This window comes from Oncorhynchus masou, unplaced genomic scaffold (genome assembly GCF_036934945.1).
Source record: "Oncorhynchus masou masou isolate Uvic2021 unplaced genomic scaffold, UVic_Omas_1.1 unplaced_scaffold_1602, whole genome shotgun sequence".
Taxonomy (NCBI): Eukaryota; Metazoa; Chordata; class Actinopteri; order Salmoniformes; family Salmonidae; genus Oncorhynchus; species Oncorhynchus masou.
In genome coordinates, this window is record NW_027016821.1 from 27,501 (window position 1) to 41,125 (window position 13,625).

The 13,625-nt window shown below is 45.0% G+C and overlaps 2 protein-coding genes across 2 annotated transcripts in view; both read left to right on the top strand.

Moving 5' to 3' along the window:
- LOC135539183 (fascin-2-like) overlaps positions 1–2,111 on the top strand; it is a 20,044-nt gene extending 17,933 nt beyond the window's left edge. Inside the window, exons 4-5 of the mRNA XM_064965015.1 lie at positions 1,508–1,675; positions 1,909–2,111. Coding sequence (XP_064821087.1) covers positions 1,508–1,675; positions 1,909–2,111 — 371 coding nt within the window. The remainder of the gene's footprint in view (positions 1–1,507; positions 1,676–1,908) is intronic.
- Positions 2,112–12,444: 10,333 nt separating this feature from the next.
- Positions 12,445–13,625, top strand: part of LOC135539184 (transmembrane protein 235-like) — a 42,679-nt gene continuing 41,498 nt past the window's right edge. Inside the window, exon 1 of the mRNA XM_064965016.1 lies at positions 12,445–12,616. Coding sequence (XP_064821088.1) covers positions 12,445–12,616 — 172 coding nt within the window. The remainder of the gene's footprint in view (positions 12,617–13,625) is intronic.

Here is a 13,625-nt window from a genome sequence, read left to right on the forward strand (position 1 = left end):
ACCCCATGTTCATACCGCCCCCATGTCTCTACCGCCCCATGTCTCTACCGCCCCATGTCTCTACCGCCCCATGTCTCTACCGCCCCATGTCCCATCCCCCCATGTCCGCCCCATGTCCATACCGCCCCATGTCTCTACCGCCCCATGTCTCTACCGCCCCATGTCTCTACCGCCCCATGTCCCATCCCCCCATGTCCACCCCATGTCTCTACCGCCCCATGTCTCTACTGCCCCATGTCTCTACCGCCCCATGTCTCTACTGCCCCATGTCTCTACCGCCCCATGTCTCTACCGCCCCATGTCCCTACCGCCCCATGACTCTACCGCCCTATGTCTCTACCGCCCTATGTCTCTACCGCCCTATGTCTCTACCGCCCATGTCTCTACTGCCCATGTCTCTACCGCCCATGTCTCTACCGCCCATGTCTCTACCCCCTTATGTCTCTACTGCCCAATGTCTCTACTGCCCTATGTCTCTACTGCCCTATGTCTCTACTGCCCTATGTCTCTACCGCCCCATGTCTCTACCGCCCATGTCTCTACTGCCCCATGTCTCTACTGCCTATGTCTCTACTGCCCCATGTCTCTACCGCCCCATGTCTCTACCGCCCCATGTCCCTACCGCCCCATGACTCTACCGCCCTATGTCTCTACCGCCCCATGTCCCACCCCCCCATGTCTCTACCGCCCCATGTCTCTACCGCCCCATGTCCCATCCCCCCATGTCTCTACCGCCCCATGTCTCTACCGCCCCATGTCTCTACCGCCCCATGTCCCTACCGCCCCATGTCTCTACCGCCCCATGTCCCATCCCCCCATGTCTCTACCGCCCCATGTTCCTCCCCCCATGTCCACCCCATGTCCATACCGCCCCATGTACCGCCCCATGTCTCTACCGCCCCATGTCTCTACCGCCCCATGTCTCTACCGCCCCATGTCCCATCCCCCCGTCCACCCCATGTCCTACCGCCCCATGTCTCTACCGCCCCATGTCTCTACCGCCCCATGTCTCTACCGCCCCATGTCCCATCCCCCCATGTCCACCCCATGTCTCTACCGCCCCATGTCTCTACCGCCCCATGTCTCTACCGCCCCATGTCTCTACCGCCCCATGTCCCTACCGCCCCATGTCCCTACCGCCCCATGTCCCTACCGCCCCATGTCCCTATCATGTCCCTACCGCCCTATGACCCTACCGCCCTATGACCCTACCTCCCCATGTCCCTACCGCCCTATGGCCAGTCCGTTTCTGTCAAAAGGACATGTGTTATTAAAGCCTCACCTGGCCATGACCCCACTGTCAGGGGTCATTATTTTATTATTATTATTGTCATTATTGTCATTATTATTATTATTATTATTATTTTATTGTCATTATTATTATTATTGTCACTATTATTATTGTTATTATTTTATTATTGTCATTATTTTATTATTGTTATTATTGTTGTTGTCATTATTATTATTGTCATAATTGTTATTCTACCTTCCTGTCGTTGTGTTGCAGGTGATGATGAGCTCTTCCTGATGAAGCTCATTAATCGGCCCATGTTGATCCTGCGAGGGGAGAACGGTTTTGTGTGTCATCACAAGAGCTCCAACACGCTGGATGCCAACCGATCCGTCTATGACATCTTCTTACTGCTTTTCAGCGATGGCGCCTACCACATAAAAAGTCAGTGTTTGTGGGTGTGTGTGTGTGTGTGTGTGTGTGCTTGCATGGATGCATGTTTGCATTTGTGTGCATGTCTTCATGTACCATGTATGTGTAAATGTTCTATCTGCATGTGTTCTACTGTCTTAGAACTATGCCACATTTTCCTCTATCAGTATTACTACAAAGTACACCAAACCAAGTATGTCACTCTTTATCTCTAACTAACAGTAATGTTGTCCATCTCCACTCAGGCGTAGGTGGAAAGTTCTGGTATGTCTCCAGCAGCGGCCTGGTGTGCTCAGACGGAGACAAGCCTGAGGACTTCTTCCTGGAGTTCCTGGAGCACGGGCGGGTGGGCATCAAGGGCAAGAACGGCAAGTACCTGCGCGGGGACAGCGGCACGCTGAAGGGCGATGCTGCTACCGTGGACCCCTCCTGTCTCTGGGAGTACTAACCTGGCGCGACCTCCTGACGACCCCTGAAGCCCGTGGAGGGGTGGAGGGAGAAGGAGAGGGGGAGGACCTGGTTCCCACCTGGGTTCACAGCTCAACCAACAACGATACTTTACACAGACTGACTGGGGAACATTTTCACTACTCTCTTTTCTACTTTAGCGGCAAAGGAGAGGCCGTTCCCACTTCTTTGTTTTGTTTTGGCAAAAAGTGAAAATGTGTAGAAAGTTTCTTTGTGTTTATATTATTATATTTGATTTGTTTTCCAAAAAAAGCATTGGTTACCTAAATATAGTTTTTTTCCCAAGTGACATTGCCAACATCAACAACAGCGAATACTTAATCAAATCTGCTAATTTTGGTCACTCACACAGCCTATAAAAAAACATCAGATTCTGTATAGCGGTCCTTAAATTATTATCTGGATGCCTGAATAAAGGCAGCTGTTCACATCAATATGTCTTTGTTGTGATGTTTACTGTTGTCTTTAACAACAGTGTATCAGTACGATGATTATCCAACACTTCTCCCAAACATACTCACTGCTTCCAAAGAGGACACGAATCAGCTTCGAAAATGCCCAAATTAATGGTGTAGAATACCAGACCAGAGTAGCCCAAATGGCCCTGTTTGAGTTGCCCAAATGGCCCTGTTTGAGTTGCCCAAATGACCCTGTTTGAGTAGCCCAAATGGCCCTGTTTGAGTAGCCCAAATGGCCCTGTTTGAGTAGCCCAAATGGCCCTGTTTGAATGGCCCTGTTTGAGTAGCCCAAATGGCCCTGTTTGAGTAGCCCAAATGGCCCTGTTTGAGTAGCCCAAATGGCCCTGTTTGAGTAGCCCAAATGGCCCTGTTTGAGTAGCCCAAATGACCCTGTTTGAGTAGCCCAAATGGCCCTGTTTGAGTAGCCCAAATGGCCCTGTTTGAGTAGCCAAGAGTAGCCCAAATGGCCCTGTTTGAGTAGCCCAGAGTAGCCCAAATGGCCCTGTTTGAGTAGCCCAGAGTAGCCCAAATGGCCCTGTTTGAGTAGCCCAGAGTAGCCAAAATGGCCCTGTTTGAGTAGCCCAGAGTAGCCCAAATTACCCTGTTTGAGTAGCCCAGAGTAGCCAAAATGGCCCTGTTTGAGTAGCCAAGAGTAGCCCAAATGACCCTGTTGGAATCATCTTACAATGCAATACGATCCTTCTTCCTTCGTTGAAGTAATCCCTGATTTGACATGACTGATGTAAGCAACCATGCATGTCAGATCAGTGATGACTTGGAGGATGTATTTAAAGAGTAGTCTAGCAGGGCCAATGTCTGGTCCCGCTACAGATTATACAGATAATTTGAATTAAATATAACAAAGACAGGAAAACATCAGTTGTCCACTATGTGGGATCATTCAGTAGTATCACAGTACTAGATAGTTGTAAGATATCAACATGAGGGAAAAGCAAGAGATCAACATTGTTTGCGAGGGGAGCGTACTACAATGGCCATTTGAAATGTTCTAATCCCGTCAAATTCAATTCTGGACCTCGAAGCCAGTTCCACTGCATTTTCTTCATTCTTCACCTCTTATCAGGGACTGATTTAGACCTGGGACAGCAGGTTTGTGCAATGAATTATCAGGTGGAACAGAAAAGCATCAGGACCTCGTTGGGTCAGAGTTGACTACACCTGTTCTAACCCTCTGACTCTATGTATTGGTGACTGTATGGGCTGTACTCTATCATGTCAGTCTACAAGTCTGCAGTCACAAGACGATAAAACCAGCGAGGAAAAACTGTGTTTCAGGGAATCCGTTTGACCAGGGCAAAGCACAGAATCATAATTATTTAGGATGCTATTTAGATCAGTGATTCTGGCAGACTGACTGCAATGTTGTGAAACTCAAACACGCACAACATTATCAAGTGCTGCTCTGATTTCCTGCCTTGGGACTTAAAAAAAATCTTCCACGGTGCACCCATTGAGTTGCAAAGAGGGCCCACCCCCATTTGCTGTTTTACCAACTGGGACAGCAGGGATAGCGCCATTGAGGGCTAACTCCATTTTAAAGTGGTACATTTCTGTCAATTACCACAAACTGGCTTTGTGGCAATTGTGCCCTCGAGTGTGCCCTCTCCCATCCTATACCCTCTCCTTGAGCCTCTGTCCTGCAATCAACTCGCCCGAAAGACTTCCAATTCTACCATGGAGGTACCACATCTGCAACAGTTTAGTCTGAACCAATTAAGACCAAAGGTTCTGTGACGTGTGAGTTTGTGATCAAGTGTCTCCAAAGCATACAGCCCTATCAGCTGAAGAGGAGCCGCGGACCCAGCTTTAAACACTACAACAAGGATGTAATGTCGGTCAAATAGATTTAGATTTTTGTCTATAAAAGTGTTGACGATAATAAAAATAAACAATGCCCATATATGTTGTTTGTTTAGCTGCTTCATGTCAACTAATTGTTCAACTCCAGTCTAGTGACTGACAGACCACATGATGTTGTCAACGTAACCAACAGTCATCTTCTTAGTGTTGTCGGACCATAGTGTCTATTGAACTATGACTCTCAAATCCAGTCTATCAGTTAGTGTGGATCAACAGAAGAGTGATGCAGCACAACTAATCCACACTCTAGCAGCACAGTTCACCCAGTAGGTAGTAGTAGTAGTGTCACACTCTAGCAGCACAGTTCACCCAGTAGGTAGTTGTAGTAGTGTCACACTCTAGCAGCACAGTCCATCCAGTAGGTAGTAGTAGTGTCACACTCTACTAACACAGTCCATCCAGTAGGTAGTAGTAGTAGTGTCACACTCTAGCAGCACAGTCCATCCAGTAGGTAGTAGTAGTGTCACACTCTAGCAGCACAGTCCATCCAGTAGGTAGTAGTAGTAGTGTCACACTCTACCAGCACAGTCCATCCAGTAGGTAGTAGTAGTGTCACACTCTACTAACACAGTCCATCCAGTAGGTAGTAGTAGTGTCACACTCTAGCAGCACAGTCCATCCAGTAGGTAGTAGTAGTGTCACACTCTAGCAGCACAGTCCATCCAGTAGGTAGTAGTAGTGTCACACTCTAGCAGCACAGTCCATCCAGTAGGTAGTAGTAGTAGTGTCACACTCTAGCAGCACAGTCCATCCAGTAGGTAGTAGTAGTGTCACACTCTAGCAGCACAGTCCATCCAGTAGGTAGTAGTAGTGTCACACTCTAGCAGCACAGTCCATCCAGTAGGTAGTAGTAGTAGTGTCACACTCTAGCAGCACAGTCCATCCAGTAGGTAGTAGTAGTGTCACACTCTAGCAGCACAGTCCATCCAGTAGGTAGTAGTAGTGTCACACTCTAGCAGCACAGTCCATCCAGTAGGTAGTAGTAGTGTCACACTCTAGCAGCACAGTCCATCCAGTAGGTAGTAGTAGTAGTGTCACACTCTAGCAGCACAGTCCATCCAGTAGGTAGTAGTAGTAGTGTCACACTCTAGCAGCACAGTCCATCCAGTAGGTAGTAGTAGTGTCACACTCTAGCAGCACAGTCCATCCAGTAGGTAGTAGTAGTGTCACACTCTAGCAGCACAGTCCATCCAGTAGGTAGTAGTAGTAGTGTCACACTCTAGCAGCACAGTCCATCCAGTAGGTTAGTAGTGTCACACTCTAGCAGCACAGTCCATCCAGTAGGTAGTAGTAGTGTCACTCTTAGCAGCACAGTCCATCCAGTAGGTGTTTGTGTCACCCATATCAGCACAGTCCATCCAGTCTGTAGTAGGTCACACTCTAGCAGCACAGTCCATCCAGTAGGGTTTATTGTCAAGTGCTTGTGCACAGTCCATCCTGGTGTGTGTTTACACAGTCCATCCTGTTCCCCATCATCCATCCAGTAGGTAGTAGTAGTGTCACACTGGTGTGTGTTACACTCTAGCAGCACAGTCCATCCAGTAGGGTAGTAGTAGTGTCACACTCTAGCAGCACAGTCCATCCAGTAGGTAGTAGTAGTAGTGTCACACTCTAGCAGCACAGTCCATCCAGTAGGTAGTAGTAGTGTCACACTCTAGCAGCACAGTCCATCCAGTAGGTAGTAGTAGTGTCACACTCTGTCCATCCAGTAGGTAGTAGTAGTGTCACACTCTAGCAGCACAGTCCATCCAGTAGGTAGTTAGTGTCCACTCTGTTCCATCAGTAGGTAGTGCAATGCATTGATTTAGTGCTGATATTGTAAGTGTTGAAATGGCTCTTAGGACTCTTCTACAGGTGTTTGTTCCCCATATCTCTATCCCACTCTGGATGTCCTGAAGAGGTGATTGTTTATTGTAAGTGTTTGTGCTCGTCTGTCCTGGTGTGTGTTTACCCCTCTGTTCCCCCTCATGTCCTGGTGGGTGATTGTTTATTGTAAGTGTTTGTGCTCGTCTGTCCTGGTGTGTGTTTACCCCTCTGTTCCCCATCATGTCCTTGTGGGTGATTGTTTATTGTAGTGCTTGTGCTCGTCTGTCCTGGTGTGTGTTTACCCCTCTGTTCCCCCTCATGTCCTTGTGGGTGATTGTTTATTGTAGTGCTTGTGCTCGTCTGTCCTGGTGTGTGTTTACCCCTCTGTTCCCCCTCATGTCCTTGTTGGTGATTGTTTATTGTAGTGCTTGTGCTCGTTTGTCCTGGTGTGTGTTTACCCCTCTGTTCCCCCTCATGTCCTTGTTGGTGATTGTTTATTGTAGTGTTTGTGCTCGTCTGTCCTGGTGTGTGTTTACCCCTCTGTTCCCCCTCATGTCCTTGTGGGTGATTGTTTATTGTAAGTGTTTGTGCTCATCTGTCCTGGTGTGTATTTACCCCTCTGTTACAAACGAAGCGTGTGTTTAGTGAGTCCTCCAGATCAGAGGCAGTAGAGATGACCAGGGATGTTGTCTTGATAGGTGTGTGAGTTGGACCATTTTCATGACCTGCTAAGCCTTCAAAATGTAACGAGTACTTTTCAGTGTCAGGGAAAATGGCAAAAGTACATTATTTTATTTAGGAATGTAGTGAAGTAAAAGTGAACGTTGTCAAAAATGTAAATAGTAAAGAACAAATAACCCCAAAAACTCCTTAAGTAGTACTTTAAAGTATTTTTACTGAAGTACTTTACACCACTGATCTGCAAGCTCGGTTTAAAGTGTCACCGGAGGCACATCTGTCCCACACGTTCTAGAAGCTCACACTAATGAGTCCAGTTGATTGTGTTTTTAAGGACAGTGGATTTCCAATATATTTTGACAGATTTAACAACTCAGAGGCTTTGTGGTTAGTGTCCGCCCTGAGATTGGAAGGTTGGGGGTTTGATTTTATACTCAGCATTAAGGTGATGAATTGCGGATAAGGCCCTGAGACAGACGAGCATCCTGGGGGTTGTACATCAAGCTGCATCAACCTACAGAAACAGTTAACAGGCTGCTGCACTAGGGCCATTCTGGCTCAGAGAAGCTTACAAACAGAAACAGGCAACAGGCTGCTGCACTAGGGCCATTCTGGCTCAGAGAAGGCTTACAACCTACAGAAACAGGCAACAGGCTGCTGCACTAGGGCCATTCTGGCTCAGAGAAGGCTTACAACCTACAGAAACAGGCAACAGGCTGCTGCACTAGGGCCATTCTGGCTCAGAGAAGGCTTACAACCTACAGAAACAGGCAACAGGCTGCTGCACTAGGGCCATTCTGGCTCAGAGAAGGCTTTACAGAAACAGGCAACAGGCTGCTGCACTAGGGCCATTCTGGCTCAGAGAAGGCTTACAACCTACAGAAACAGGCAACAGGCTGCTGCACTAGGGCCATTCTGGCTCAGAGAAGGCTTACAACCTACAGAAACAGGCAACAGGCTGCTGCACTAGGGCCATTCTGGCTCAGAGAAGGCTTAAACCTACAGAAACAGGCAACAGGCTGCTGCACTAGGGCCATTCTGGCTCAGAGAAGGCTTACAACCTACAGAAACAGGCAACAGGCTGCTGCACTAGGGCCGTTCTGGCTCAGAGAAGGCTTACAACCTACAGAAACAGTTAACAGGCTGCTGCACTAGGGCCATTCTGGCTCAGAGAAGGTTTACAACCTACAGAAACAGGCAACAGGCTGCTGCAAGGGCCATTCTGGCTCAGAGAAGGCTTACAACCTACAGAAACAGTTAACAGGCTGCTGCACTAGGGCCATTCTGGCTCAGAGAAGGTTTACAACCTACAGAAACAGGCAACAGGCTGCTGCACTAGGGCCATTCTGGCTCAGAGAAGGCTTACAACCTACAGAAACAGTTAACAGGCTGCTGCGCTAGGGACATTCTGTCTCAGAGAAGGCTTACAACCTACAGAAACAGTTAACAGGCTGCTGCGCTAGGGACATTCTGTCTCAGAGAAGGCTTACAACCTACAGAAACAGTTAACAGGCTGCTGCACTAGGGACATTCTGTCTCAGAGAAGGCTTACTTCTCTCTCCTTAGACAGATTTGATTTACATGGGGATATAGATGAGAATGGAAGACACAGTAGAAAAAGGTAGACAGGGATTGAACCCCGGTTCATTTTGTGTCAAGAGTGTTATAATTTGACATGACACTGCACCAGTTGATTGTTAATGTAGGTTGAATTGGCTCTTAGAGAAAAAGGTGGAACCTAAAAGGGTTATTTGGCTGTCCCCATAGGACACTCAAACTCAACTCTGGACCTCAAAGCCAGTTCCACTGCATTTTCCTTATTGTTGCCCTCTAATCAGGGACTGATTTACACCTGGGACAACAGGTGGGTGCAATTAATTACCAGGTAGAACAGAAAACCTGCAGGCTCTGGACCTCAAATACCCCTGCCATAGGATAGGAGAACCCTTTGAAGAACCCTTTTTGGTTCCAGGTAGAACCCTTTGAGTTCCACGTAGAACCCATTACATAGAGCGGTCTACATGGAACCCTCTAATCAGGGACTGATTTACACCTGGGACAACAGGTGGGTGCAATTAATTACCAGGTAGAACAGAAAACCTGCAGGCTCTGGACCTCAAATACCCCTGCCATAGGATAGGAGAACCCTTTGAAGAACCCTTTTTGGTTCCAGGTAGAACCCTTTACATAGAGCGGTCTACATGGAACCCAAAATAGTTTTATCTGGAACCAAAGGGGGTTCTACCTGGAACCAAAAAGGGTTGTCCTATGGGGACAGCCGAAGAACCTCTTTGGAATCCTTTATTCTAAGAGTGTACTAGTTCATCAAACAAGGCTGTACTGGTACATCTACACTGCTGCAACACAACTGACCACTGTAGGAGCTACTGAAGTTTCTTCATCCATGACGTGTTGACCAATTGAAATCAACAGGGACTTGTAGTAACACTTGATGTTAAAGCTTAAAGGGTATAATGCATTGTAAGACTTGATGTTAAAGCCTAAAGGGTATAATGCATTGTAAGACTTGATGTTAAGGGGTATAATGCATTGTAAGTGTCAGGCATATGTGTATAGGTGGCAGGGAAGTCAGGCGCAGGAGAGTCAAACGGAGTGTAAAATGGAGTCTTTTAATAAAGTCCAAGTAACATGCTCCATAACACTAAATAGACAAATGAATAATAAAATAAATATGGGTACGAAGACCCGTCGCGCACCTATACAAAAACACTACACTGACGATAAACAATCTCTGACAAAGACATGAGGGGAAACAGAGGGTTAGATACACAACAGGTAATGAATGGGATTGAAAACAGGTGTGTGGGAAGACAAGACAAAACCAATGGAAAATGAAAAATGGATCAATGATAGCTAGAAGACCGGTGACGTCGAACGCCGAGCACCGCCCGAACAAGGAGAGGCAACGACTTCGGCAGAAGTCGTGACAGTAAGACTTGATGTTAAAGGCTATAATGCATTGTAAGACTTGCCATGGGCACATATGATCCCCTTACAATCATCTCATAATAAATCCTGACTGAATACCTTCCATTTTGAGTCGATTGACACATAGGAAGACAAAGGGTAATTATAAGCCTTGTCATAATGCTCATTCATCTTTATATCACGTCATAAAGCACTATATCTGCAGGCTATATTTATATTGTTACCAGACTTGCTACTCTTATTTAGTTATTTGGTTGAGGTTTGTCTTTGAGAGTCACACACCATGTAATTCCTTTTTGATCATGGCCCTGAGCTCTACAATCTCCATGAAACAGAATGTTTCTGCAGATTAGGGTTTGGACCACGCTTCTGTGAACATCAAATGGAACACATTTTGACGCTGAAAGTTAATTAAAAAGTGTAAGTGAAACATCCTATTGACCTTCTTATTCTTTATGTAGTACTTTAGTATCTATCAATCAAATGTACAGTTGAAGTCGGCAGTTTACATACACCTTAGCCAAATACATTTAAACTCAATTCCTGCCATTTAATCCTAGTAAAGATCTCTGTTTTAGGTCAGTTAGAATCACCACTTCATTTTAAGAATGTGAAATGTCAGAATAATACTTTTCACACCAAAATACGTTCATCTCTAGGAGACAGAACGCGTCTCCTTCCTGAGCGGTATGACGGCTGCGTGGTCCCATGGTGTTTATACTTGCGTACTATTGTTTGTACAGATGAATGTGGTACATTTAGGCGTTTGGAAATGGCTCCCAAGGATAAACCAGACTTGTGGAGGTCTACAATTTTATTTCTGATTTCTTTTGATTTTCCCATGACGTCAAGCAAAGAGGCACTGAGTTTGTAGGCCTTGAAATACATCCACAGGTACACCTCCAATTGACTCAAATGATGTCAATTAGCCCATCAGAAGTTTCTGAAGCCATGACATAATTTTCTGGAATTTTTCAAGCTGTGTAAAGGCACAGTCAACTTAGTGTATGTAAACTTCTGACCCACTGGAATTGTGGTACAGTGAATTATAAGTGAAATAATCTGTCTGTAAACAATTGTTGGTAAAATGACTTGTGTCATGTACAATGTAGATGTCCTAACCGACTAGCCAAAACTATAGTTTGATAACAAGTAATTTGTGGAGTGGTTGAAAACCATTATTAATGACTCCAACCTAAGTGTTTGTAAACTTCCGACTTCAACTGTATTTATAAAGCCCTTTTTACATCATCAGATGTCACAAAGTGCTTATACAGAAACCCAGCCTAAAACCCCACATCTGGGTGGTAGCCTGACTAGGAAACAGGTTGTCGGCTCCCTAATCTAGTGCATAGGCTTTTGCTCAGTGGGCTACAGCCTTGATATGCACAAGAGCCTCATGCAACCCAGGGATCACTCCATGTCAATTGGGGACATGAGGACATGAGAGGGTGCTGAATACAATTGAATCCAATACAATAATTGTGTACCCAGCTAGTTATAGAAGTAGCCTACTACTAATACCACATTCCCCATTCCAGGTAACCTGATTGATTTATTGACTGGCCATTCTAAGAAATGGTCACCATATCATTAAGAGGTTCCGAAATGTAGCTCGTCATCCATTGAGTGTTTGGTGTAACGGATCAGCTGTTCCAAAACAGGGCCGCTACTGAAATGCAACATTTATTAGCAGTGCCACTGCGCATGAAAAACGTTCTAAGAGAATTGAGTAGGACTGGGCTGCAGCGTGGTAGCCAGTGCAACAAGTACCCTCTCCGTTAGGTGTAACCCATTGCTTCAATTGAGTACATATTAAGCTAATAGTTTACTATATTTAATTTGAGCAAGTAGTACTGCACCTTCCATTATTCTATTGGGTTTCCCATTGACAGTCCCGCCCTCTGATTGACAGCTCTCAGATGAGAACCTTATGTTCAACCTGCTTTAGATAGAGAAAATAAGTGCGTTTTGAGTCCTCATCAGCATCTGGAAATAAAGTTTCCATTTTGAGTTTGAAGCTAGAAAAGTTTCTCAAAATAAAGTGTTTATCTATGGTGATTTATCTTCATATTACTACTAAAGCCGGCTTTTTTCTATAAAATGTATTCCTGGTGTCCTGCTCATTTACCTTATAGGACCTAATGTTTACTCTCAATACTCCTACGAACTAGCGTTGGTGTACTTACCCAGGAGTGAGGAGTGGGTTACATAAGGACCCTCTCAGTAGTGTCTAATTATACATCGGTCGGCTACTCTCTCTCCCGTTATTTACTATTTCAAAGCGCAGTTGTCTTTTATTATTCGTTCCATTATATTAGACAATATCAAAACAGACCCTCTTGACCAGATGTTGCCAAGAATAATTTGACAAGTCAGCACTAGACGGCGGGGAGAAGAATAAAGACCATGTTGGAGAGCTTTGCGCATTTCTCCATCTCGGGTGCCCGGTCCAGAACGTTATGTGATACGGATTTCTTTGTGACCATGACGTTGATTTGAATCGCTCACGGTTTTGTTTTTAACGAAGTTTAATTGACAATGAAGTACGGAATGGTTGTTATCACGGCTGGCTTTTCAGGTTTACTCAGCTTCAGCTTTCTTGCAGTGGCAATTGGCAGCGACTATTGGTACATCATCGATGTGAACAAGGCAAACCAGTCGGACTTGGAGGACCTGAGTTCGCATTCCGGTCTCTGGAGGATCCGTGAAGGTATGTCCACGTATTTTTTTTAAGCACCCCAAATTAAATGCCATAGCCTAGCACACTTTGATATTGCGGTTCAATATTGCGCTGTGTTTTCTGGTAGCTTGTCATATAACTTGAAATACATATGCCAAATTTAAACAACGGAGTCTACCTGTTCCACCACCCATGTCAGCCTGCTTACACGACCCACTGGCCACAGACGTCCGTTCAACGTCTAATTTTAATGTATATTTGGTTGAGTTGTCAACTAACGTGAATTAAACGTGACATCAACCAAAAATGTCCTTTAGGTTAAAAGTTGGATGGAAAAAAATAAGAAATTCCCGTAAATTAATGCCTTTTTGCAAATCCAATCACTTTTCAATGTTTATTCAACCTCATCACATTTTTGTTTTCCTCACTTTATTTTAGATTACATTTATTTAAATTCAACATCAAAAACTGAATCGAGTTTCACTTTCAAAATGCTACCCCATTCAGAATGGACCCAATGCTGGTCCATAGCCATCTCTGTTGTATGCCAGCTAATCTCTTCCCCACCCGAGACGCATTTGCATGCACAGGACATTGCAATAAACAGGTGCACTTTCGAAGCATTTTTTTCCACATCTGTTTTATTGTACTCCTGCTCATTTACAATTTGCATATACATTATTGTTAATCATATTATTATGATTGCTATTAATATTATCATTATTATTGTTGTTATTTTTCGTTTTATTATTATTACTGTTATTATTATTAATCTGATTGTTATTGATTATTATTATTAATAATATTCATTGTATTATTATTATTCACATAGCTCACCTGTATCTTTCCGGCTGTTTTTTCAACTGCATCTCAGTCAGGCTAGAGGATATTTCATGTTCCAGACAGTGTGTGTGTCCCAAATCACACCCTGTGCGTCCCAAATCACACCCTATTCTCATAGAGCTCTGGTCAAAAGTAGTGCACTACATAGGAAATAAGGTGCTATTTGGGATGCAAACATAGGGGAGTGACACATTAC